This window comes from Cyprinodon tularosa, unplaced genomic scaffold (genome assembly GCF_016077235.1).
Source record: "Cyprinodon tularosa strain WSP-4 unplaced genomic scaffold, ASM1607723v1 ctg88, whole genome shotgun sequence".
In the NCBI taxonomy this organism is placed as follows: Eukaryota; Metazoa; Chordata; class Actinopteri; order Cyprinodontiformes; family Cyprinodontidae; genus Cyprinodon; species Cyprinodon tularosa.
In genome coordinates this window covers 373,325-399,540 of record NW_024039651.1, presented here as the reverse complement: position 1 = coordinate 399,540, position 26,216 = coordinate 373,325, and the positions used below count along the sequence as shown (strand labels likewise).

The window sequence follows — 26,216 nt, the reverse complement described above, 5'->3', positions numbered from 1 at the left end:
AAAATAAAGCCTGAATTAAAGCAAAATTGATGATTACACCAAGCATGGTGATGGCAGCATCATGCTTAGGGTCTGCTTCACTAAAAGGGGAAGTGTTCTTTAGTTCCCTCAAATCAACAGCTTGTTTGTTGAATTATGGACACATTCTTCCCAAGCACACCTTAATCCTGGTGTTGGAGCAGCTGTAATCATCCTGAACTCTTTTCTGTTAACCTCTAACTGCTCCCCAAGGGGATGGGTCAAAATGCAGAGAGTGAATTTCCCCATTGTAGGACAATAAAGGGATTTACATAACACTAATGACATCAACTCTTTGAACAACGATTTAAAGCCTCATCTTTGCCAGGAAACCAACCAATTTTAATTAACTCTACCAATTCCTTTAAGTAGTTTAATCAAATATCAATGGAATTATGCAAGAAGCTTTTTGATTTTTACCAGGTGTTTGTAGTTTCTCTGAAGCTTGATAAGTGATTTTGGTCTAGTTGTATTTTTTAGGGGGGAGGGGAGAATGCATGTACATATTTCAGCCTAAATATAACATTTTGACCATATGTGGATTGGAGAAAATCCACAACTTCTTGCCGGCAATGTAAACATAATATTTTAGAACAGAAACTGTCAAACAATAATCAGAATGTTTTCCTTGCTGAACCGCTGAGGAAGAATTAAATTTGGACCAATCAACTAAATACGTGTCAGTTTGGGTCACGGTTGGTAGCTTTCCTTTTATTGAAGGCTGTACGTCTAAAGCACCTGATTGGCCTCAGTGAGCCGATGGAAGTACGCTGAATTGTGCCTTTCAAGAGGAAATCCATGATGCTTGATGAAATAATCTAGGCGGCTGTTTATACTTTAAATCATTGGCTGCTGGCTATGAAGAAAAGGAACTATTACCCACGCTCGGAATGAAATCACACTTTCTAGTGAATTCACAACACCCACTAGCTTGTATGGTTTTGTGTGGAGCCAGTGTCTTAGAGGTGAGACTAGTTGGGGAGAAGGCAGCCAGCTATTCAGCCATCTTTTATTGCCTCCAGATTCATGTTACGCTCTTCACTTGCAGAGGAGCCGCACTTGAAAGGGACGGAGCGGTCACCTGATCCAGTCAAACGTGCCTCCGCTAACCCCGGTCCAGCGAGCCAGGCACCAGGGCGCCTGTGACTCCCAGCACCTCAATAATGCCATTGTCCCATCAGACACAGACAGAGAGGCAAACCTATGTCGGCATAAAAGGCAGACCAAAACGGACTGTGGCCCTTTTTTTGTCGTTTGGCATCTCCACCCCATTCCACAGGCATAACAGGCCAAGACAGATGCTTATCATGCATGTGCAAGTAAAACACCCTCATTAACAAATTTTCTCAGAAACAATGCACAGGCTCATGCCACAGAGCACGCACAATGGTGTGATTTAGCCAAAAAAAAAAGCCCAAAAAAAACAGGTCAGTATTTGGATATATGACAAGAAAACAGACAAAACGTTCCTACTGAGGTGGTTTTTCTGTTTATTGCTCACAGCAGGATTCCTGCCAGCAGATAACTGCTGTGTCAGAAGCATTAATTAATAGCGTGGGCGTTTTATTTATGGGGCAGTTCGATGCCACACAGGAACAGAGATCACCTGAGGCGCAGAGGAGCCTTAAAAGCTCCCTTTGTCAGGCACGCAGAGGTAAACATACAGGACAGATGTGGCTTAGTGATAAAATACAGATCACTCCCTTAAAGGGCTGTTTAATGTGAAGCCTAATGAGGATGAATATGCCAATCATCAGCCGGGAGGAAGCCAACAGAGTTAGTTTTGGTCCTAATGTGGGTACAAATGCAAGCACTTCATCACTGGATCCATTAGTTGTAGTTTTATTAGATGTTGGTTCCAATGTGTGCAGGAAAACACAGCTCATGTCGCAGGGCCTGGCTTTGGTGGGATGGATTATAGACAGCGTGGCAGCCAGTCTGTACTAGCTGATGGCGGACTGATCCGCTGAAGAAAAAAACTTAATGACATGATTCTGGTTACAGCCGGCAGCCGGGTTATGACTTGGCAGGCAGATTGTAAACAGATATCGTACCCACAGGTCTGCTTCCTCCTAGTACGTAACCCAGTCATGAAGACAGATTCATTAAGACAAACATAGAAAAATAATTGGAACTTAATTAAGAAAAAGACAGCGCATTAAGAAAGTATTAATACTCCTTAAACTTTGCCAAATTTTGTCACACCACAAACTTAAATAACCATTTGTTTTTTAAATAGATTTATGTAATAAGCTAACATAAAAACTCAAAAACTTTTTTCTATTCTATTTTTATGTACAAGTAAAAATAACAATTGCTATATATTTAAATTCGAACCCCCTCTCATTTTGATAGGCTATGGAGTGATTTATTTTCCATTATTGTTGCGTAGAACATGTTTTTTGATAATTTAAAAGAACAAGAAAATCTAATCAAAAGAAAATGAGAATGTAATACTGCAGGAATTATTTTATTTTATTTTTTTGTTTTAATTTTTACAACAAATTTTTACAGATTTTGTATATTCATTTTTTTTTTTTTTAAATCTCCTTTTTAGAGTTTTACAGATTTCATTTTTTTCTAACTGCTTTTCACAAAATCCCTTCCTTTCTATTGGGCTGCATGGATGTTAGCACCAATGTTTGTATCAGGCTTGAAGTGAAGAGTCTGATCTGTGAAAAAGAATTTGAAAATAATGCAGCTATAAATCTGAAAAACAGAAATTTGAATAATTAAGATATAAAAAAAAATCTGATAATAAAATCAAAACAAAGAAACCACTGTAAAGTCAAAACTGCATTTTAATGTTCATGTTCAGCCGCAATTAGTCCACCATGAGCCATGTAGGGGCAACCCAAACAGGTGCAACAAGTTGTAGGAAAGCGACACACCATCTTGGTACAACATGGTGGTTTTAGCATCATGTTGTTGAATGTGATCAGAGGAGATTCATACAGAGCAACACAGAATAAAACCAGAGGAAAAAAATACAGGTGTAAAGGTTCAACCTTCTGAGGGAATACAACTCAGGGTCTACAGAGAGAGCTTGGAATGGCCCAGTCAAATTCCTGACCTGAAACTAACCAAAGATCTGAAGTAAAAGTATGAAATCTGTCTTTACTAATGCTCTCTATCCAATCTACTAAAAGCTATTATGCAATGAAGAACGTATGAAGAGAATGTCTTTCTCTAGGTGATGGTAGAAATTATTCAAGGATGCTAAACGCAAGTTCACAACACAAAGAAAATTCAAATAATCCCTCCACTTTACAGTTATGCCAATAAAGTACAACAGATTTTATGGATCTAACTTAGTGAAAGTGAAAAACATCAACTTTAAGCAATATGAATAGACAACAAGTCCCGTACAGATAAAGGCTATAGATTATAAGGCTGGATCAGGCAAAGACGTCTTTTGTACATTTTAACGTCTTTAGAAATACAAAATGATTCTAGGGTTAATTCCCACTGAAAGGTCTCATCTGTCTCCCCAGATCCAGATCACTGAGATGCCCAGTAAGAAGCCAGTCTGCACACTGATGCCAGACACTAAGCTGGGGATGGTCATGTGCCTGCAGCTGTGGAAGGTGAGTTTTCTGAACCCGTTCATCGCTACGCTGTTCCTGTTTTCTTCCGGTTACTGTACGCCGCACGACAAGATGCAGAAACAGACAAATCGACAGAAGTGCACACACAGGAGACATGGTGGGGATTTATGGCCCAGCGACTCGTCTCGGGCCATTTTTCCATGCGATGTTTCTCAGCTGGCAGCCAGCCCCAACACTGTAATTAGAGCGTTTGGGAAGGCCGTGGGTTCACAGCCATATATCAGCCTGCAGCTGTATATCCAATCTGATCTGGGCAAAAAGTTAGCTCTCTTTCTGTTTTGTAGATGCTGTCAAATGTTTTGTTTTCCTCTCATTATTATGACCCTATAATTATTTACACGCTTAATAATTAAAGTTTCAGTGTTTTGGGACTGTGGTTGGAGACTGCCTGCTTTGTGTACGTTTTATGAACTTTTTAAGTTTACAAACAACAGAAATAAAAATCCTGCTCATCATGTTGAAACTACGTCTCGGGAAGCTGTCGGTCCTGCTCGTTTTCAATCCAGCCACTATTAAAATAAGACCCAACAGGTGGCAGTCTGTTCCAGAGCGTGTAGACAAGTCTGTTTCCAAAACTTTCTTCGTTTTGCTTTGCTTTCAACCACTCTGCCTACTTTTTGTTTTCTGATTTATGAACCGATTCTTCCTCCGCGCTGAGTGCCAAGAAACCAAATGATCAACTACAGCTTTATAAATTATATAACAGCAGTGTAATACAGCAGAGACAGCTGTGTGACTTCAAAGCTTAAAGGGATCAGGCCATAGTAAATCACCTGAGCAGCGGCCTGCTGCTCCTTTACGCTTATCGAGAAGCACAGGGTCCGAGCTCCGGGAAAAGGCCCAAAACATAGATTTATTATTGTATACAAATCCCTCCTTCTCTGCCTAACTCACTCATTTTATCAGTCAAAAGAAAGAAAAATCTCCCCACATCAAATGTTTACATGCTGCCCACTGCTTCCTTCAACCCACGAAGCTGGAGGAAGCCACCTGTGTCTCTCACATACATTCCAGGAAGGCCCCGCCCATTCTCTCCTTCATCCTTCTCATCATCACTCAGTTCCCACTGTATAGGCAAGAAGCGATGGTCCTCTTTTCCACTAAAACAACAGACTGAGCAAAGGATTTACTGTCAGCCTTCACGACCTCTGTGATGCAGTGCAGTTATACAGATGTTCTGTTTCACTTCATCGTCTCCTAAAGAGTAAGTCCTATTTTAGTGCTGGACATTTTTCTGGACATTTTTCACACCCCTTGACTTCTGTCACATATTATTATCTTGTGGTGCCAAATCCTAATAACAATTAAAAAAAAGCATTTTATTTCCCTTTGGGATCAATAGAGCACTTTTGAATCTGAAACGAATAATTGTTTTTTCTTTTTTATAATGTAAAATTTTATTGTGTCAAAAAATTTTAAGTTTAACTTAATTGATTTGAGGAAAATAAAAACATCAAATTAAGTACACTTAACTGTTTTTTTTTTTTGTAAAGGTTACAGGGTAGAAGGATTTAATTGTGAATCTTTTCTACACTCAGGTGTCTTAAAAAAAAAAAAAAACGTATCTAAAATGTATTGATTGTCCTCTTAGGCACCGAACCACACCAACTAAAGTGGTATAATACTAAAAACACCACTTATCACCATTGGGTATTATAATAATACAATATTAGCATATAATTTATTTCATCACAACCATACGACATTAACATTGTACATTCAACAACCTATTACCCAAAAAATTTAAACAGTCCCAATTAAATCACTCATGATGTTGCAGTGCTATCCGAGCCTATTGCTAACTAGTCGGCCTGTGGGGTCTTACTTTTCAAATCTACACAGGTATTTTTAAATTAGGCCTAATTAATACACAAATAATCCAGGTTAAATGTAGACAAAAAACACTGACTCAACAAATCTCAGTTACTGTAGCAGAAATGTTACAAAATAATGAGTTTTAAGTTCGCCGTCTAATTCAATACTTACTACATTTGGATTTCAGTGAGCCATATAAAACCTGAAAGGTGCTTCTTTACACAGTAGATCTTCTTAACAGCTTTCCACATGACTCAGACTATTATCATATATTACTATTCTGCTGAATATTTCAGGTGAGTCTGAGTATATACAGAGATTCCTAGTTTATATTGGACTTTGACTAGGACGTGTCTCTTCTCCAACACGCCTGATTCAATGATTGCATTTCTGACTTCCTTGCTAATTGGCTTATTAATCGTCTCCTCTTTCCAGCAAAGTGTGTTGCTTGCTTAGGGTTGTTCTGAGCCTCCACTCCAGTCTTAAGCCTTTTACAATTTATCTACTGTAGAAGAGCATCCCCATAGCATGATACTGCCACCACTTTGTTTCACTCTGAGGATATTACATCTAAAGAAATAAACAATATGTCTAAATTTTATACACAGCGCCTTGTATGTAGGCCAGAAACCTGATTATTAAACGGGTCACTTTAGCTGATATTTCTAAAACATTTTAGGTCTCCAATTTTTACTATTTTACCTCAAATTTTCTGGTTTCAGAATACAGGAGGCTAAATATATTTACGCCTCAGACTTTTTAGTTCTAAAAAGATAAAAAAACATGCGTTATTGCCAGTCCACTTTAGAGTTATGCACTAAAGCTAATTAAGTTCTGATCTGTTAAATAAAAGCCCAACAAATGTCAGTCTTTGATTACAACAAAATGGGAAGGAGATAAAGTTTTCGATTGATTTAATTCCATAATATTAGAATATTCTATGTCTGTCTGATCGGCTCTGATGTGGATTATCAGACCAGTAAGGATCAAGTTGGCTTTGATGAAGAGAACAATCGAAAGTGGCTCCACATGTGGGTTTGACTTGTGCGAGGATGTTGGGCTTGGCCGCAGGGACGCTGGTGATATACGACGTGCAAGGCCTCTCGTGTGCACAGAGGCTGGCTGGGAAAAAAGGAAATGTTCCTTTACATATCCATCACTCTGAGCTCATCACCTAGCTGCCTCATGGCCATCACATCATGGCAGGATGGGACGGCGACCACAGGACACGATTGGTTCCTTATGTTGAAGCCTGAGGCCTGTGCTGGGACATCAGCAACAGTCTGCTGGTCTTCATGCATTCTACTGAAGGAGATTACCTTCATGTAAACATACTCTTATTGGATGTGGAATGAAAAAACTTGTCTATTCAGTTTTTGAATTTGCTTAGATCCCTCCTCTTTTCAAAAAAATGTTTATTAGGATAAAACTTGTTATACATTTTATATATATCTCCAACCAGCTTTTTATTTTCTAGGTAATTAAACCTCAAACATCAAGATTCAACATTGATTTTGTTTGTGGCTTTAATCATTAACTAAAAGTAAAAGCTGAGAAGCATAAAATATAGAGAGGAAAAGTACAGGAAAGTTTTTTTGTAATTAAAAATGCTATTATTCTCTACTTAGATCATCTTATAGAAACATTTTTCAATTATGGTTAGCACAAAACGACACCTAACCCACCATAGAAGACAGGTCGGTACAACATGGTACAACACTAGGCGTCTGAGCAAATGGGAGGATTAACTGGCAAGCCTATACATTTATAAACTGTTTGATGATCGCCTTTACTGTACAAGACATTTCAAGCATTTACTCCCAATGTAGTGTATGTAGCTGTAAAGCTCTGTGTTTCAGGAAAGCAGATTATGAAATCATGCATTAATTCAGTTTGCAAAACAATAGTGTGACAGATGTGAAGTCGCAACTTATTGACTTAACTTTGAAGACTCCTTTAACTTAAACAAGTCTTATCAAATTATACTGCTTGTATATCTAATCAATACGAGTGTAAGAACAAATCGATTCCATCAAGTATCGCAATATTTCAGTGGACAATATTGGACAAAAATATGTCTGATCTCAAAAGTAAACTATAGCAAACATCCATTTCATTGTCTTACTTTTATATAACTATTAAACTTCTAGCGACTAGTTGGCCAAGAGTCTATTATTTAGCTGCTCTGCACCAGCCACATGGGAGCAACAGTAAGATCTTATGAGGTTTTCCAGAGTTATATAATAATAGAAATCATGACATGAATATATCTGGATAGATAGTAACGTTAAATGTATATTTTGATATGAATTGCAAAATTCTTGCCAATTTACACCCCTACTAATGAACTGAAAAAAAAGCGAGTGATCAGAACTAAGATGAATAAGAGGGAATTTTAGACTGTAAAAGACTTAAAAGTAATTAATATAACAAGTCTGACCCTGTTAGAACCAGGAGCAAATCCTTTCCAAGGAGAGAACTGCTTATTTCTCCAGGCCAATTCACTCAGAGAAAAAGATTTTTAAGATCTTTAAATTGTCCAAACTTAGGAGACTCACACATGATGATAAATAACAGGGATAGAACAATTTTGGTCGTATAGTGTGTTCTCTTTAGCCACACCACTACCGCGGCACATCACACCATCTGATGCTGAAGCTCTGGACGCACATCAAGGAAAGAGTCTATAGATGGTTTCCATGTATAATGGCAGGTGCAATCCAGAGTGACTTGGCATTATTGTCTATAATTAGTGGGGGGAAAGCAGTTTTTAGACATTTTTAAGCGAGAAAGTTGATCTTAAAGGCATACTATGCAACATTTTTCAGTTAATTAATGTGTTCCATGACGTTTTGGATGATTAAATGAGTCATTTCAGGTCGAACAAAGGTTTTCTCGGCCGCCCTGGTGGTCTGTAGGGGAAATACCGTACTTGCAATTGCAGGAGCCCTTGGCCCGCACCTACAGGCTCAGAAGTCTCGTGCATCGCGAGAGTCGGTCTTGCTTTACGGCGAGAACTGCTACACACCCCCAGTGAAAGGCATGCTCGTTGCTAGCGCAGTGGCGATAATTGTGCAGTTATCATGGCGGAACCAGCGAGAAAACAGCGAAAGCCCATGTCGGAGCAGGCAAGAAAGAGGAAAAGGGCTCTCTACCGCAGTTGACATGGTGATTCGTTGCGTTCGCCTGTCTGCTAAGCTCAAAACAACCGCGCCTGGCTTGACGGAGAAACCAGGAAAACAGCTGAGCATATTTACGACAGTGCACTTTTACTTTCGCCCTCTGGGGGGAGCCTCGCTGGAAAATCAACACCGGTTGCATAGTGTACCTTTAAAACATCATCCATGCAGTCAATTCATCAACATGATGATCGTACCTTTGAATATTCTGTAGTGACAGACAGCTTCTAAGCCGGCCAATCGCAGCCCCAGCTGTTCGAAGTAGCTGGAGGTGAATATAAAATGTTTTGTAGGTGGTAAAAACTGCTAGTACCAAAAGTTTTTACATTTTTGCATCTGTACTGGAATTGAATTGAAGAGTATGTGATCTGTGAAACACAATTTTGAGAAAAATGCAATTCGGAAAGCTCAACTGAAAAACCAAAAGAAAAAGAAAAAAATTCAAAAAAATAAAATCTATCAAAATTTTCTTCTTAATTTGAAAAAAGGAAATACAAAATCTAAAATAAAAAAAGTACATAAAATTTGAAGAAAAAATCAGAATAAACATAAACAATATTTTTATGAAAAAATGACATTAAAAAATCTAATCAAATAACTTAAACATAAAAAATTCTTTTGAAAAAATAATTGAGAAAACTAATTATTCTTAAAACCTTTATCCGATTAAAGTGTTTCTAATTTTTTTCAGATATCAATAAACAATGACGTGACAGCATTCACTCCTTATTGCAAAAAGCCCCAACAAATTACAGAAGCAAAATGTTTTTCTAAAGTAGTAAAAACAAAAATCTAACTGAAAACTGGACTGTTAGGCTTCCAAGAGTCTGACACTAACTCTGAAAAGGCTACAGGTTTTCCAGTCAGGTGCTGGTCGTGCTCCATATGTCTCATCATTCACCTGAGTTCTCCATGGTCTAAGGATTCCAAAAAAGAAACCCTTTTTCTTTCAAAGAAAACATCTAAGCCTGGCTAAAGTCTCCTGAAATCTTCTGGAAAAATCCATGATGGTCTGAAGAACCCAGACCTAAACGTCTGGGCCGCATTTTTAAAGGTTGTATTTGGACCACAAAGCGCTTCACATCATAGCAATAGTGAAACACGGTGGTTTCTGTAAATACAGATGAAATAATGATTAGTTGCATATACAAAGACATTTTAACCTAAACCGTAAGGTCTCTGCTCAAAAGCTTAAGATGAGGACTGTATTGAAAAAAGAATAACATAACCAGAAGGGTCAACATGACTGATGGGGTCACCTGAAGAGAACGGATGACAGGAGATGCCCCCATAGTCTGATAGATTTAAAGACTGGTTAGAACAATGTAAAGAAAGAAAAACAATGAGTTGTTTGTAGATTTGTAAGCGCCAGAGTACGTTTGAATCAGCAACTGAAGATTTACCAAATAAAAAATATCTTTCATATCATATATTCACTGCAAAATCAATATATAAATAAGTAAAAAAATAATCTTAAATTAAGTGCATTTAACCTTAATTTAAGTAGGTAAATAAGACGATTTGCCAATAGAGTGCATATTTTACTCTTTAAATAAAAATAATTAGAAAATATGCACTTGAAATAAGACAATGCAATTGTTTTTTTGTTTTTTGTTTTTAAATGTAAATTGTTTTGTTCCATTGGCAAAGTGTCTCACTTGCCTCCTCAATTCAAGAAAAAATTCACTCATTTTAAGAAAAAAATACTTATTTAGATAAAAGTTTCTGCAGTTATGTTATTTATGTTAACAGATATTATATAAAAGTCCAGTAGAAGGTTAGTCATTTTTAAAAAAGTTTAAATGAATGTTTAACTTTGGAGTTTGAAGCCATGAACCATGAAGCCTTGGCTGATGGTCACAGCAGCGTTTCCTCCTCTGGTCCTTCTCTCTGGGCAGTTTCCAGTCGTCTGTCTTTGCAGCTGTTCCTCTGTGATGAATCTCCACCCAATGCCCTAGCCCCACTCCAGCAGAGAGCCCTCTTGTAGAAAGGCCTGTGGAGGATATAATGAATTAGGTGTCTACCCAGGGTTCCCCGACCTCCGACCCATGACATCATCAATCAAGGAGGTCCTTCGCTTAAGTGAAACGCTGGGCCCCAATCTGGAACGCTTAGCCTGGTCCCTGCCGGCAAGCAGGGGGCCACTGATTTTCACTTGTTTTTATTTGTTTTCATAATCCCTCCGTGTTCGTCCTCGCTGATGTGTTTGGAAGGAGTACACGACTCTGTCTATAATTTGTTTCAAGCTGGAAGAAGAGAAATATGGAGCGTTAACAGAGGAGAGGACTTGAACGTGGATGAAAAATGGCTGACGCGGTCTGTGTGCACATATGGAAAAAATTTCTTTCCCTCCTGGCTTCTGCATGGCACTGAGCTTTTTTTTTTTTATGTCTGGTGTTATTTTAAAACAAAAGGTAGAGTCGGCACTACGCTGATTATCTGTGCCTATTCCTAGATGGTCTGAAGTCTAAATCGAGTGCTTATCTTTGTTTAGTCCAGACCATTGCCGACCAGGTATGTAGTTGTTGGGGTGATCCTTCAACTGAAAATAAGACATTATGTTTTTTAATATATTTCTTTATAGAAATTGACATCTGAAGAAAATGCAGCTGTTATGAACCCCAAACAATCCAGTCTGCCCTAACTCTTTAGTATGTTGAAATGTTACCAGAATTTCCCTTTCAATAAGAATACATGTTATCTACATACTGCTTCTTTGCATATATTGTATCTAAATTTTTGTATATTCCTTTAAAATGTTGACATCTTGTTCCAAGAACCACAAATAACTGGACCAATACTGGGATTTTATGTCATAGAATGAAGCAAAATGAAAACTATTTATAATAAGAATCTGAATCTTATCTTAAAAACTTTGACGACACCATTTTAATGCATAAATATAGTTCAAGCTAAAAGGTGAAAATCTGCTCCAGAATCATCCTTTTTTCCTGTCCTTATTGCTTTGTATTTAAGTATTCTGTCCATCCACCTTCCCATCAACCAATCAGATTCCTTATCCACTTTTAGATAAAGCATCCCCGCAGCATGATGCTGCCACCGTCATGTTATATGGTGGGGTTGTTGTGTTTGCAGGTTATTGTTTTTTGGTGAAACATAATCGCAGACACCTTTTTTTCAGAGGTTTAAAGAAATAAATACCATCCCAGCTTTATTTATAAAGCAAACAAGACTCGACAAAGTAAAAACACTCATATGATACCATTAAACCCATACTAAAATCAAAAAACCTGAAATAGATAAAGCAGCTCCATAATGACATATTAGATCAATTATAGAATTGATTAAATTAATTAAATGGAAAGAAATGGTATGTAAAATGAATGAAAAGATGTATCAATTTTTAGAAAACATAATTTTTGCTAATATGTACTGTGTTTACATTGTTTTATGACCTAAATTCCTAGTGAAAAATTAGGACATTGGACAAGTGGACATGGATCTACTGGGAAAAAATATTATTCGGATGTTTTTATCTCAGTTATTATTATCTCTTAGTTATTATAGGCATATCTGGTAAATATGGAATTAAAATGCTTTTTGGGGTTGTTGTGACTTTTAGACAAAAATTCATCTTAATATACCTCAATGTATTAATATATTAAAAAAAAAAATAAAAAAAGCTAATTATTTGCATATTGATAGACGAAGAAAGCAAGCAGTAGGTGATACTGATGCAGAATAAAACCCTTGTTGCGCCGCAGAGAGCATCAGGCTGATGAATGGAGGCCACAGCTTCTCGGAGTGTCAGCTGGAGCTTCCAGCCTGATAACCTCTGCTCCTCTCAGCTCCCAGCAACACGCAGCGCTCTCTGTGGATTTCTGAATGCCATGTGCTCATCTCCTATCTTAACTCATGCTGCTATTCTTCCTTCCCTGCTGTCCCTCCTCCTCTCTCCTATTACCCCCCCCCCCCCTTGCAGCCAGATTCAGGTCTTGGACCTCTCCTGTTTGCTGGATATGAGGATGGTTCAATGTTGCTATGGGACGTAACCCAAAGGTCCGAACTGAGCCGTGTCAAAGCCCACCCCGAGCCCGTCATGTGCCTGACCTTTGACCCCAGGCTTCGGAGGGGCGTATCAGGCTCCTGTGAGAAGAAGCTCTCGTCGTGGATGGTGGACAGCCAGAACAACATACAGGTTAGGGGGCTCAGCGCTTCTCCAGCTGATTCTGACATGTTTGTTTTTAGGTTACAACTCTGGGGAGCCTAAAAATGTCCACTCCAGTATCCAGTCCCCTTGTCTCTCACTTCTGTTTAAAGTAAAGCAGTTCCCAGTGATACTTATTTTTAATTTTGTCGACCATTCACAGTTTTCTGAACCTTCAACTTTTAGTCCTAAAACCTTAATTTACTTTTTTTAATAAATAGCATCAGTTTGCCAAAGAGTGATTTATTAATAACTTCTATTCAGTTATCTGTTGCAATGATTTCTTTGCTGCCTTTTAAAATGTGAAAAAGTTAAGTTAGGACATTTGAATCCTGTTGTCAAAATTTTTTATTCTGGTTTCTAATTATGTCACGAAATTAGAGAAGCAAACACAAACGACCAACAAATGTGAAAATTCTGAAGGAAATATCCAGTCTTTTTCACATCTATGAATATATCTTACAGAATGCCACCAGTTTGGAAGAACAGACGATCTCTGTCCTTTGTTACCTTGGGAAGAAAACTAGAGATGCACCGATCGGTTGTTGATATCAGTTCAGATATCAAAGAAAATTCTAGATGTAGTATTGGTAATATGGAACTGATCCATAAGGGGAGATGAATTCAGTCTATTTCTATGATGAATTTAAGTTTGGTAAAGTCTCTTAAACAGGAGGAAACTATATCATTGTAATATTAATTCTAACCCTTACAGTTGATATTTGTTGCTTATAAGGATGGAATTTGTCCTGTTAACACGGTTTACTGTTTTTATGACTTCCTTTTCTGACTTTATTCTAAACTCAAGTTGCCTTTTGGATTTTATACATGTGTACATTGATAAAGCCCCTTAAAACAACCAACAGTAATGATGATAGCATTAAAGCAAACATAGCTCAGGCATTGGAAAAGTAATGGCAGGTATCTAAATCCAAGTATCGATCAGAAGTAATAAGTGGTGGATCGGTGCATTCATAAAAAAATTGTAATTTAGCAAGTTTTTGTTTTAATAAATGTTTAGAAATAAGAGATGTGTGCAATGAAACTGTATTTTGCTGAAAGAGATTTGGAGAGAGCAACATTTCCAGCACATAACAGGAAGGTTGTTGTATTCTTTTGAGCTTCCAGACTCTACATGTTATTATTGTATTTATTTTTTGTAAATCTTAGTCATGAATTAGGGATGCCTTTGTGGTAATGCTACCTGTGCTAACTGCACTAACTGGTTAAAATGTAAAGTAATATTTAAAAATATTAGTTTGATAAAGTTTTACAGCAAATGTCTCACACACACAATATGACATCACTGTGGCTCCTAACATGAATAATCAATGACGGCTCAAAGGGGTAGAGCTGAGCTGCCTTACCTGCTAACTGATTGTTACACAACGGTCGTCTGAATCCCATGGAGTGGAATAAATGGTACCAGAGGAGAGCAAAGTGTTGGCTTTCGCCCGACTTGCTTGGAAAACATCAGGGGCCAAAGAGGAAGAAGCTCAGCGGGGCTCCAGGGGCCATAAATCAGCTGCTGGTTACACAGTGTTGGCAGGGCTAGGGGCCAAGGGCCAGACTGAGTCTGTCACTCCATAGTCAAGCCACCCACAGACACACTGAAAGACAATGGAGCTGGTTTATAGATCCAAAAACAACAGTAATTATAGGAATGAAACATTTATTTTTAATACTTCTTATAGTGATAAAAATGAAGATTTAGATAATTCCTGGGAGATAATAAAGTATTAAAGCTGGAACTAAACAATTTGAACACTTGAGCTGCGGCACTCACAGTTTCTCTCATAAACATGTATTTTACCAGTGCTCCAGTTTATACTCCAGAGCCCCTGCCACACTCAGAGAGATCACATCAGCTTTCATACCATAATTCATTTTACATAACAGCCCACGCTTCAGAGACTTTATGCCTCATTTGAAGCTGTATTTTCTCTTGATTTCATGAGCAAATAGGAATGCTTCTATTTTTCAGTCAAGCCCCATGAATCAAAGCCAAGAGGAACCTTAGGCTGATATAGTGGACTCCTGCTCAGCGAAGGCGTATTATTCTTTCCGAGGCTTTTTACAAATGAACGCTCGAATTAGAAATATTTGCAGAGCTCCGTTTTCTCACCCTGAATATGTGTCTGCACAAACACCGCGAAGGATTTCAGTCAGTATACCATAAACAGGAGGCGAACAGTTATTGGGTTTATTTTGCTGAAGCAACAAAATATTGATTCAGCGTGTAATCCAGGATGAGGATGACAGGGGAAAAGCACATGGAAGAGGGAAAGGATTCAGTTGGGGCTTTTAAATTACTCCGAAGTGCAGCTCAGTGTGACGTCCAGACAGCTATCCTCGGTGCTTCCCACAGAAGGATTTTTGTGTGGCCCGACTAAGGAGGCCGGGATGGGGGTCCTGCCGGGTGGCAGGTTCGGGCCATAGGTTCTGACGGACGACCTGCGAGAGGTAATAAAAATATCAAAACCTTAGAGGCCCCTAAGCCAAACAAAAAACACATCTGCAGTAAGGGGAACAGTAGTTCACAGTGGGAAGCTGCAATAAAGACTGAGGAGACTGTAAGTGCCACAGCATCTCACTTCCCACAAATTATCCCCACATTACGGCTCAGAGTACAGTGGAACCGCCGAGCAGGGCAGATGGATGGTGTTGGTGAAATCCAGGGGAAGCTGAATTTGACACAAAACAGCCCAGTTATGATTTAATGAAGCTGAAAGTCTATGAAGTGAGCTTATCTGGGCCAGATAAAGACAGATAGGCAGAGGAATGGAGGTTAATGTGTTGCACATGGCTCCCAGAGGCCTTTATCTGCTGTGTGACCCTGCTGGCCTCAGATTGTTTCATAGTAATGAAGCATCATCTCCAGCCCTGTTTCGTCTCTACCATGCGCTGTTGGGAACGTGTCAGAGTGATTAAAATACGCAGTATATTAATAAACAGACAATCCTTGTGGTGCTCACTGTTAAAGCCATTTAACTCACATTGAAAAATTGAACAATTAATTCTTTACAGTTGTAGGCTTATTCTGAGGAAAGAAACAAAAAAGCCAAAGGTCAAAATATTTTTGTGTTTATTTAAGCTTTACTTTTGCTTTCAATTTTATCAGCATGTGAAGAATCCTTTTATTAGGAATATAAAACGTCCTGTTTCCTTGGGGTCAGTTGTAAATGTTTAATGTGACACAGAGGCACATTTCATTAATGTTGATGGTTTCATCACCTGCAAATCAGATTTTTTTCACGTTAAAACTGTTAAAAATCTAAGGTGTGAAAGTGGTTTGGTTTTTCTCTTGAGGCTCTTTGTAAAAACCAGAAAAGCCAGAACAGGCTTGTTCTTCACAAAGCACGATTTTGGTCCTCTGCTTGGATTTAGGTAATGCCTGGAAGGGTGCTAACATTAGCCTACCTCGCTATCATCATCTCTGTTTCCTAAACCAAAATAAGTGATTCAACTATCAGGCACTCACCTGCAGGCAGTCACCAAGTTTAGCTGCTTGTTTAGCAATTTTCCCCACAGTGTACCAGACTGTGACAAAATGCTAAACAAACCACGGCAACTGCTAATGTTGCTAACGCTACATCCACATGAACACACATATAGACAAGTCAAATTCTTGTGTGTATCCTCACGTGAAAAAAAATGGGTGTGAAAAGGGGTCTGAATGAGCTTTCTCTTCTCCTGAATGTGGTTAAACATTAATTTAAAGGCAATTTCAAAAGATTTGAGGTAAAATACTATCTTAGGAACACTGGGAAATCCATAAGCTCACTGAGGCTGGTTCTGCTGGAGGTTTCTTCCTGTTTAAAGGGAGTTTTTCCTCTCCACTGTTGCTACAAGCATGCTAAGTGTGAGGGATTGCCTTCGAGTCAATGAGTCGATGCAATCAGCTGGTTTTCTTTAGATAGAAAACTTTGAATCAATTTGACTGTATGATCTGGTTGAACTGTAAAGTGCCTTGAGATGACATATGTTGTGAATTGGAGCCATATAAATAAACTGAATTGAACTGAATAAGAACATGCCGTTCTAGAGAGGTTAATGTCTTGGTTTTCCACAACCAATAGCCACCAGCTCATATCTAAATGCAGAAGATAAATCGGCTTTATGAAGCTTTTTGTTCTCCTGTGCCCATCAGGGGAAAAATTGCATGAAAGACACCCTTCAGAAACGTACTGTTCCATGTGAGGGTGAAATTATGCCATGATGGAGCAGTGCTAGCCATTTAGATGTATGATGTGGACTTATTCATGTTTTTGTCTTTATGTAAATCTGTGACATTGGGAATTTCTGTCTCTTCTTTTTATTCTTCATTATAGATCCATGTGTTTCTGTAAAAAAAAGCTGACTTATCACATTGTATGCAATCATTTAAAAGCATAACAAACTCAAACTATTAGAGTAAGGAGGTTAGTTAAAATTAAAAATAAAAACCTACAATAAATCATCAGTGTAGAGCAGCAGTAAATATTGAAAGCAACTAAACCTCCATCACCATTTGTTTTAAGGCTCTGTCACACATCTTGACCAGGTCTTCTAGTTAGACTCTGACCTCTTGTAACCCCTAGACAAGTCAAAAAAAGCCTAAAAATATATTTTTATGAAAGCATTTGCATTATTTCTCGGCTGCATTGACAAGTGCTGTGATGTGTTTGCTCAGGAGAAAGAAAAAGCAAGAAGCTGCTGCCTGCAGCAAGATTTGCAGAGTAAATCAAGCATGGCTGACAGCAAGCTCAAGTTGATGACAGTTCTGCACAGGAAGTCCTCCTCCTCCATCTTTTAATGGGACAGTAAAAGTCTTCCCACCCAGAGGTCACCTTGACAGTTTCTCTAAGTAGAAATTGTTGTCCTGATCTCTTCCTCCTTACTTCTGCTTTGTTACATACACAACAAAGAGTCTTAACAGCGACCTTCTCTCCCAATGCTTCCTCTCGTCTCCTCTGGTCACCCGTTTGTATCCTGTCAGCCAGAGCTGAGCTCAGAACCGACAGGGTGACAAAAGGCTGTAATCTCCTCTCTGCTGTGTGGGATTCAGGGATAGGGTGTGTCAGGAATACCTGTGAAAAAAAGCTTCCCGGCCGCTAGGCTCGAGTGAGTGAGCGATGACGGGATGTTTCAGTAGATCAGCGTTAACAACAAGACTTGTGCCAAGACCGGGGGAGAAAAGTGGAGCGAACCTTGATTGAAACCTGCCTGAGTGGAGGCTTCCTTTCAACATTTGCTGAGTCAGATGAAATGGGACAAAAGAGGATCCTGATGTGGTGTCAGAACAGACGCAGACCCATAGAAGGTGTTGTGGAGCCAGCTGTTAGGCTAAAGTGGTTGGCCTCCTGAAATCTGGGGAAAGCTGACATTTGGACAGACCTGCAGCATGCGTGTCTGTATCTTGTAACACACATCATATGGGTTATTATAGTGTTAGAAAAAGGAAAAAAGAGAAAGTAAGATATGATACAAGCAGGAAGAACAAAAACGTCCCCATTACAACTAAACGCTCTGATGGATTTAGATCGGGTTATTAGCTGCATTTAAAGTCAGCTCAACTTCTTTAATAGTCAATCAGCTGTGCTGAGCTCTAGTAGCAAATCACAAAGAAAATAAAACATTTTGACGCTAAAATAGAAAAAAAAATTTATTTATATCAATAGTTGGCTAAAAAGCAAACTGTCTGGAGTCAATCAGTGGTTTTGTTAATGTGAATAAACAGATAATAAAACAATCAGAACCCTGTGAGCTACGAAGATTTAACTGTTACCAAGAGGAACGACCAAAAGCAGAGACACAAACAGCTGGATTTGAATATTCAGATACTAATAAAAACTTCTGACTGATGTCTGTCTAGCTTTTAGAAAAGCTGTTGGTTGCTCTCTTGGCGAGGTCTTATCTATTCTATTCTATTCTATTCTGTCACCACTCACAGTGGCAGCTTTTATCTGGTGACATGAAGATCTAATTCAAAAACAAAACAGTTGATTGTGTTACCTAAAAACTAAGCTCTGTGAAATCTAATAAAATATTATATTAAAATGGATTTCCCGAGAGATTAAATAAAAAATAAAAGATTCCAAAACATAGGAATTACCAAGATGGTTTGTTGATAAGCAGATATACAGGCTTTTCTTGACCACTACTTTAATTCAGATGATTTAAATCTCCCCTCATTATTTTTATGTTTGTAGAAGAAATTATTGTTCTGCTGTTTTTTATAACCTTCTTACTAAACGTAGCCTTTTTCTACAGGTCAAAGTGTTGTAAACTTTCTAATCATTGTTTTATTTGTTATTATTACATTAAGGCGAGTTCCTGGAAGGTTTATTTAATCAGTACTTTACTCTGCGGATAAACACACACCTGCTTTTACTTAAAGGACATCTTCCCCTTTTTGAACAGAAACAAAAAAAACTTCACTGAAGTTATATTTCCACTCCAGGAAAGCAAGCTGTAAATGACCTATCAGTACATGCTTGCATCAGCTGTGTGAAATATCAAATAAAAAAGCCTTGGTTGCATTTATTGTAATAATTATGAAGTCATTATTGAAAAGCAATTCAGATGATTTTTTATTTTTTTTGCATCTGTTAGTTTGAGATTCTGCTCCTGCAGAAAAGATTAAGGCATTTATCTCACCTTTAAGGAATAGTACACCCAAAACATGATTAGCCTTCATTTTCTACTCACCCCCATGCTGAACAACACTCTGGAGTACTTTTTTGATATCTCACATGCATCTGGAGATCTGGGAGGCTTCTTGCTGTCTGCTGACATTCAAATAATGGAGGTCTATGGTGCCCGAGGCAGAAAGGTCCATAAAAGTCCACAAAAAACGTGTCAATATTCCTCCATACTGCTCGTCCAATGTATTCCAAGTGTCCTGAGTGGGTAGCGTCCATAATTTACTCGAAACGAAGTCATTTAGAATGTTTTTAGAGCATAAACAGTAGTGTATAGGATTTCCTAAAAGCGCGTTCACGAGTCTACGGAAACCGCGGCAGACCAAACCAGATGAAAGTGCGCATTCAGCGTCTGCTCTAGCGATAATGCAAGCGTAGAAGAAGAAATGTGCTGTTTACCTGTGCAAAGAAAGAAACAACGAAAGAAAAATGTCTGAGGACTTCAGTGTTGAGGAAGAGCATGAGTTCTTTGCCGAGCTGAATGCGCACTTTCATCTGGTTTGGTCTGCCGCAGTTTCCGTAGACTTGTTAACGCGCTTTTAGGAAATCCTATACACTACTGTTTATGCTCTAAAAACATTCTAAATGACTTTGTTTCAAGTAAATTATGGATGCTACCCACTCAGGACACTTGGAATACATTGGACGAGCAGTATGGAGGAATATTGACACGTTTTTTGTGGACTTTTATGGACCTTTCTGCCTCGGGCACCATAGACCTCCATTATTTGAATGTCAGCAGACAGCAAGAAGCCTCCCAGATCTCCAGATGCATTTGAGATATCAAAAAAGTACTCCAGAGTGTTGTTCAGCATGGGGGTGAGTAGAAAATGAAGGCTAATCATGTTTTGGGTGTACTATTCCTTTAACCTTTGGTATCGATAAATGTAAAAGCTGTGATATAAGCTAATTGTTATGAAATGTGAAAAAGCCCATAGGATTAATTAGACCTCATTCCACATTACTCTCTGTAACAAAATAGAGAAATGTTCAGAGTTTCTGTTCTTAGTTTTGCTTATGCTGGATAAACCATTTCATTTTTTAATACATTAATACTATCAGCAAACAACAGCCCACATGGATTTTCCACTAAATTATTTTCTTCTTTTTTTTATCAAGCAAGTGTTTCTTTGCTTATTGTAAAAACAAAAGAAGAATCAGAGGTTTGGATTTTTCTCAGCCGTTTATTTCAAACACAGTTTCTCCTAGAAAACCTTCAATGAATAGTGACACGGCAGCCCAGGGCTGTTTGCTGCCGCACACGGGCATCTTTCATTTAGAATAATGGCACAGGACGACCTTTCTTCCGTGTACCGTTGTTTTTTTCTCTCTCCGCTCTCTCTCTCTCTCTCGGGTAGAAAGTAAAAACAATTAACGAGCCGGCCTCGCTGACTGACCATTACTGCAATCATTAGCCGTTTACCGCCTGCAGTTGACCCTTAAATGAAACAAATGCCTTTTCCTGACACAAACTATGGGAAGCAAAACAAACAAAAACAGACACTTAAACCCATCATTATCAGGCCTCTAATGCACCCCAGATGGGGAGAGGTAGAGGCATACCACATACCTTAGGTAACAACAAAGCACCAAATAATCTTTAACTCTCTGCTTTTCTGTGGATATCTGGGTTTTTCTGTCTAAACGGGGTCACATGGTTTAACACTACTATCAGCAATGGCTTTATAACCTAAAAATAAAAATAAAACACAACCACTGACTGTTTTGAACTTAGCTATTTTTTATTTTTTTTATTTTCTTGATCAATGACATTCCTCTCTCTGTTCTCTCTCTCTCACTAACATTCCTCTTAATTCACTCTGGGCTCTGAGTACCTGGCTTATATCTTCCACATGCAGCTTGCGGATGGTTCCTGCCCAGAACAGAAGCATGCAGATATATTCTCCCAACATCCCCTCCCATCCAAGGCCCATTAGTCTCCCCAGACACAACTCATGAAGTCAATTTTACGCTGTCCAGTTTGATTTCTCCTACATCCAGATGTTTGCAGCCCATGTAGTGATCCGGCAGATATCCCCTCGCTGCAGAAAGAGCACGTTTCGCTCTGCAGGAATGCCCGCCGCAGCAAGCCCTTCAGATGGAGATCTGAGCCATTTATTATAATATGTCACAATGTTGCCCTTTTAGAGAGATTGATACAGTCCTTGGGATTGTAGATCACTGCAGGGGGGGTATATGGCTAATCTTTAGCAGGCAGACGCTACAGCGGTGTATTTATCAAGTCTTCAGCTGCTGACCAGACCTTTCAGTGCGAATGTAATTCATCAGAGATGCTCGAAGTAGCAGAGTCTCTGCAAACAAGTTTTTCAGCTAGAGGCCCCCTTTCTGTTTGCTGCTACACAGGTAACTCTCCCCCCACCATGCTAACTCCTAAGCAAATAATGGGACTCGCAGAGATTTACTCGAGGCTCTCGTGCCGTAATGTTTTATTGGCGATGATTGAGTCCTGGGAGTTTACGACATCCAGCCTCACACTTGGACCTCCATCATCGTATCAGCTGATAGCATCTCCTTGTGCGTGTTTTTGTTGGCCACACTTTCCTAGAGAGTGATTTAGTGACCTAATTTTTATCTTTCTTTGTTTATTTTTGTTCTTTTTTTTTACACTTTCTGCCATTTCATCCAGTTTGACTCGTAGGTTTATTTAGTTTTATTTTATTAGACAGAAATCAGAAGGAAACTACTTGTTGAATTAGTCTTAAAATATGTGAAAGTGCTTCTGATAAACCAGCAGTTTGTTAAAAACCGTTTGTCTGTGTGGTTTACAGCTGCAGGACAGCGTGGTGCTGGTCAACCCTGGCGTTTCTCAGCTCCGCATCAGGGATGATGGCCGGCTGCTGGCATCCGCAGGCTGGGACCACCGGGTGAGAGTATTCGGCTGGAAGAAGCTGCGACCACTGGCTGTCCTTCAGTACCACACAGACATGGTGCTTAGCGTGGCCTTCTCTGATCATCAGGACCCCAGGCAGAGACTGCTGGCTGCTGGATCCAAGGACCAGCGCATCAGCCTGTGGTCCATTTACAACGAGACGGCTGACAAAGCTCTGCAAGGATCTACAGACTGAAATCAAAACATCATCTCATCTGTTTCATAGCGAGCTAGTTTGACTCACCGCTTTACAATAAGGCTCCCCTTATGTTATTAATTAAATACTTTATACCTCACTCATAAGTGTTTATTAAGGGTGCAGAGCAGACAAAACTGACCAATGTGAACCTAAGCTGTTCAGCCATATATTTAATGTAGTTTTATGTATATTTAACATTTTAAAATAAGTTACCACCTTCTAAATAAAATAAACATTTTAAAAACATAAATTTTGAATGCATTATATGTTAAGAGCATAATAAACACTTATCAGTTGTAAAGTGTTCTCATATTATTTAATAACATATTTATAAACTATTTATTAGCCATCTAAAAGAAGAGCCTTATTGTAAAGCAGTATATAAACAAGTAATTATTGGCAGGTATCAGATTTGCATTTTATAGAAACTGGTTTCAAATTTACAAAACAAAACTTTATTTTGTTTTTCAAACAGTTTTACATGTTTGGGCATGTTTCAGCAACAAAAATGTCTACATTGTTGGACAATTATTTACATTTTTATGGCTTTACTAAATATTTTGAGTTATAAAATGTGGTTGTTTTCTAAGATGTTGTCACGTCATACTCTTATTTTGCTGGATTAACTAGTTGGGCTATTTGCTGCTGGTCGGCCTGTGATCTACTGACACCCTAATGAAAATGATGAGTGGCTTCCTTTTTTGCAATCATATCTGTCCATGTTGTTGTTATTGTTGAAATTTTCTTTTAACCTTATTTCAGTTCTCTGACTCAGATGTTAAGGAGTAGTGCTGTTAGTAAAGCTGCAGCTGCACCGGTCAGAAATGTAGAGATCAGGATTGGATCATTCTTCTTTTCTGTTTGGTAATAAACGGAACAAAGACTAAAACATTTCATTAAAAAAATCTAAATTAATGCATCAAAACAAAAGGTTCATCATATTTTTGAAAGAAATAAAATTTCATGTGTAAATGACCAAATCTAAGTTACTCTTTCATCTTCTGTTTCATACTTTACCTTTTTATTTTTGCAAACCCTTTTTCAACATATTTGTGTAACATTCTGTTGTTCATTTTAAAGCCAAAGAACTAAAGCCAATTTATTTTTGTTTTTGGGGTTCATATCAAAGAATAGTTTAGATTTGCAAGGTCAAAAACGTTTTATTAGCTGATAGAGTTACATTTTCTATATAAGATACAAAAATCAATAAAAAACACAAATATTTTACCCTAAAACCCTTAAGGGTTTAAAAGGAAAAACTATATTCTGCACCATTTCTTGGATTTTTGTTTTACGGAATAAAGAACTGCTACAACCACAGTCATTTTTCCTTCGTTTTTTAATCAGTACTCCGCTTTGAATAGACCAAAGTGCCACTTTGTTCAGACCTCTGGGTTCTCTGCTGAAGGGTCTGATTAAAAGCTGCACTGAGCTGTCTCGAGCTGTTAGACCAGCTGAAATGTTTTAATTAAGCAGCAGTTGAGCTCTTTATCCTCCTGTTTGCTAAAGCCTAACTTCAGGCTCTCCAGCTATGGCATTGTGTTTACTTATCAGACGGAAGCTTTGCTTCAGTGGACCTGAATTTGAGGTGTATGGCACACCTGAGCAGCTTTGTAATCCTGTGTTGTTATTCTTGCAGCATTTAGCTCAACCCCCACAAACCCACCCCATCCCTCCTTGACCTGGACTAAGTTAACCAAGACCAGGAGAAAGATAACTGAGGGCTGGTTTAGTGGATTTCCCCATTATTTGGTTGTGTTATAACATAGATGGTATCTACTTAGAAACTGGTTATCTAATGAACGTTGGTTGCTAGTAATAAATAAAACAGGATGAATAAATGGGGATCTGTCAGGTTTCCATAAAGGCTAGTCCAATATGAGCAGATTTAGGGCACCGCATGAAATAATATATTCAATGAGCAGCATGGGAGCATATATTTTAAAACACCCCACCATGAGACGAGGTCAGAGGCCAGAGCTTCAAACGGCCGACGTTCTGCTTCATAAATGGTTTTGTCTCTCGGGATGATCCGGAGTGGAGAAGCTCATCGCGTTGAACAGGAAAGGCCTGAGATATCAAAGAACCAGATGAGCCGAGTGGTGAGAAACCAGTAGGAAACAGAGGAAGGACGAGGTCATCTGCCAGATAAGCTGGTTTGCTACTGTTACAAAAACATCACATTTCAAAGTTGCTGCATTTTTTCTTTTCTTTTTTTTTATTTTACATTTCAAATGTTGTGTTGTTAGTAAAATTCTGTTCAGCAGAATTACTATCGTTGAAACACAAAACCTGATTTTTTGGAGATTTTGGGGGCTTGGGGCAAAGATTTAGTGGCTTGTTTCAATGCTCTGAGCAGGAGTTCATCTATACCTTTTGTCCCTGACCCCTGTGGTGACACCTTGCATTCACGATGGCTTCCTAAATACATGTTGGCTTTGAACAAACACTTGGGATGGTGTGGGCCAGCTTCCGTCCATTCTCTGATAAATCAAATGCTGGTCCAATGGTGCAGATGTGCTCTGAATGGAGACCCGTCGGCCTCAGAAGCGCCTGCTGCTGGGGTGCTGGCCGTAGACCTCGTAAATCACCTCATAATGGATCCTTTAGGAAGTCAATAAATGGACGGGGGACTCTCTGCACAATGGGGCTTGTGCTTCACTTATCACCTAACGTGTGTCTTTTCTGGCCTTTGAGGTTAAAGGTCAGTTTAGTTTTGGGATGGGACATAATCAGGTAGGTTCCATGGATCTATCTGCGTAAGCGCCTGTGTTTCTGTCCCATCATTCCATAAATCACTGCTTTTGGTATATAGTAATCCAAGTGATATAAAAAAATAATAACTTAACCTTATTTCTTGATCGGTGTCCGCCTGTTATGTTTACATTATAAGTTTGCATAGAGTATATTGCTGGAATGTCATCATTCTGCTGTTTGGATTAACTGAGTGTGCAACTGAGTGTGCAGCTGTTCAGAGGATCTCCATCTGAAGTTAAGTTATTTTCTCTGTGATATCTCTGTATCTAAGTAACTCTAACTGACTACTTTAAAACATAGCACCTTCTGCTGCACTTTTCTACTGAGCACTTGTCAGTTTCACACGGTTTTATTTCTGATAGCAAGGAGTAGCTAGCCTAGGCTAGCGCTAGCTTAGCATTGCTATGGCTTCTCTCTCTCCCTCCCTTGACTCTTTTTCAACTCTTCCTTCTTCCTCTCCTCTCTCCTGCTCTCTGTGTCAGATGTTCAGTTATTCCTCTGCCTCCTTTAGTGATAATGGGATGTGTAATAAGTGTAGTATTTTTGTAGCTTTGGAGGCGAGGGTGTCAGAGTTAGAATCCAGGCTTCAGGCTGTTGAAGTAGGCCCCCCACGTAGCTGTCCTCCAAAAGTGCCTGAGCAGCCAGGCGATTGGGTAACTGTACGCAGAAAGCGTAGTCGTGGATCTCTGCCCACTGGTCACCACCAACCCGTTCACGTTTCTAACCGGTTTTCCCCACTCAGTGACACACCCACTGAGAAGCCCACTCTGGTGATTGGCAGCTCCATAGTCAGAAACGTGGCATTAGAGACACCAGGGACCATAGTCAAATGTTTGCCGGGGGCCAGAACGGGCGACATCAAATCCTACCTGAAACTACTGGCTAAGGATAAGGTTAAA

General features: G+C 38.9%; 1 protein-coding gene across 1 annotated transcript in view; it reads left to right on the top strand.

Annotated features, from left to right (window-relative positions):
* The window catches only part of gnb1l (guanine nucleotide binding protein (G protein), beta polypeptide 1-like), a 36,375-nt gene extending 12,839 nt beyond the window's left edge, over nt 1–23,536 (top strand). Inside the window, exons 5-7 of the mRNA XM_038273632.1 lie at nt 3,513–3,605; nt 12,564–12,779; nt 22,261–23,536. Of these exons, the coding sequence (XP_038129560.1) occupies nt 3,513–3,605; nt 12,564–12,779; nt 22,261–22,557 (606 nt within the window). The 3' untranslated portion in view covers nt 22,558–23,536. The remainder of the gene's footprint in view (nt 1–3,512; nt 3,606–12,563; nt 12,780–22,260) is intronic.
* Nucleotides 23,537–26,216: the final 2,680 nt, after the last annotated feature.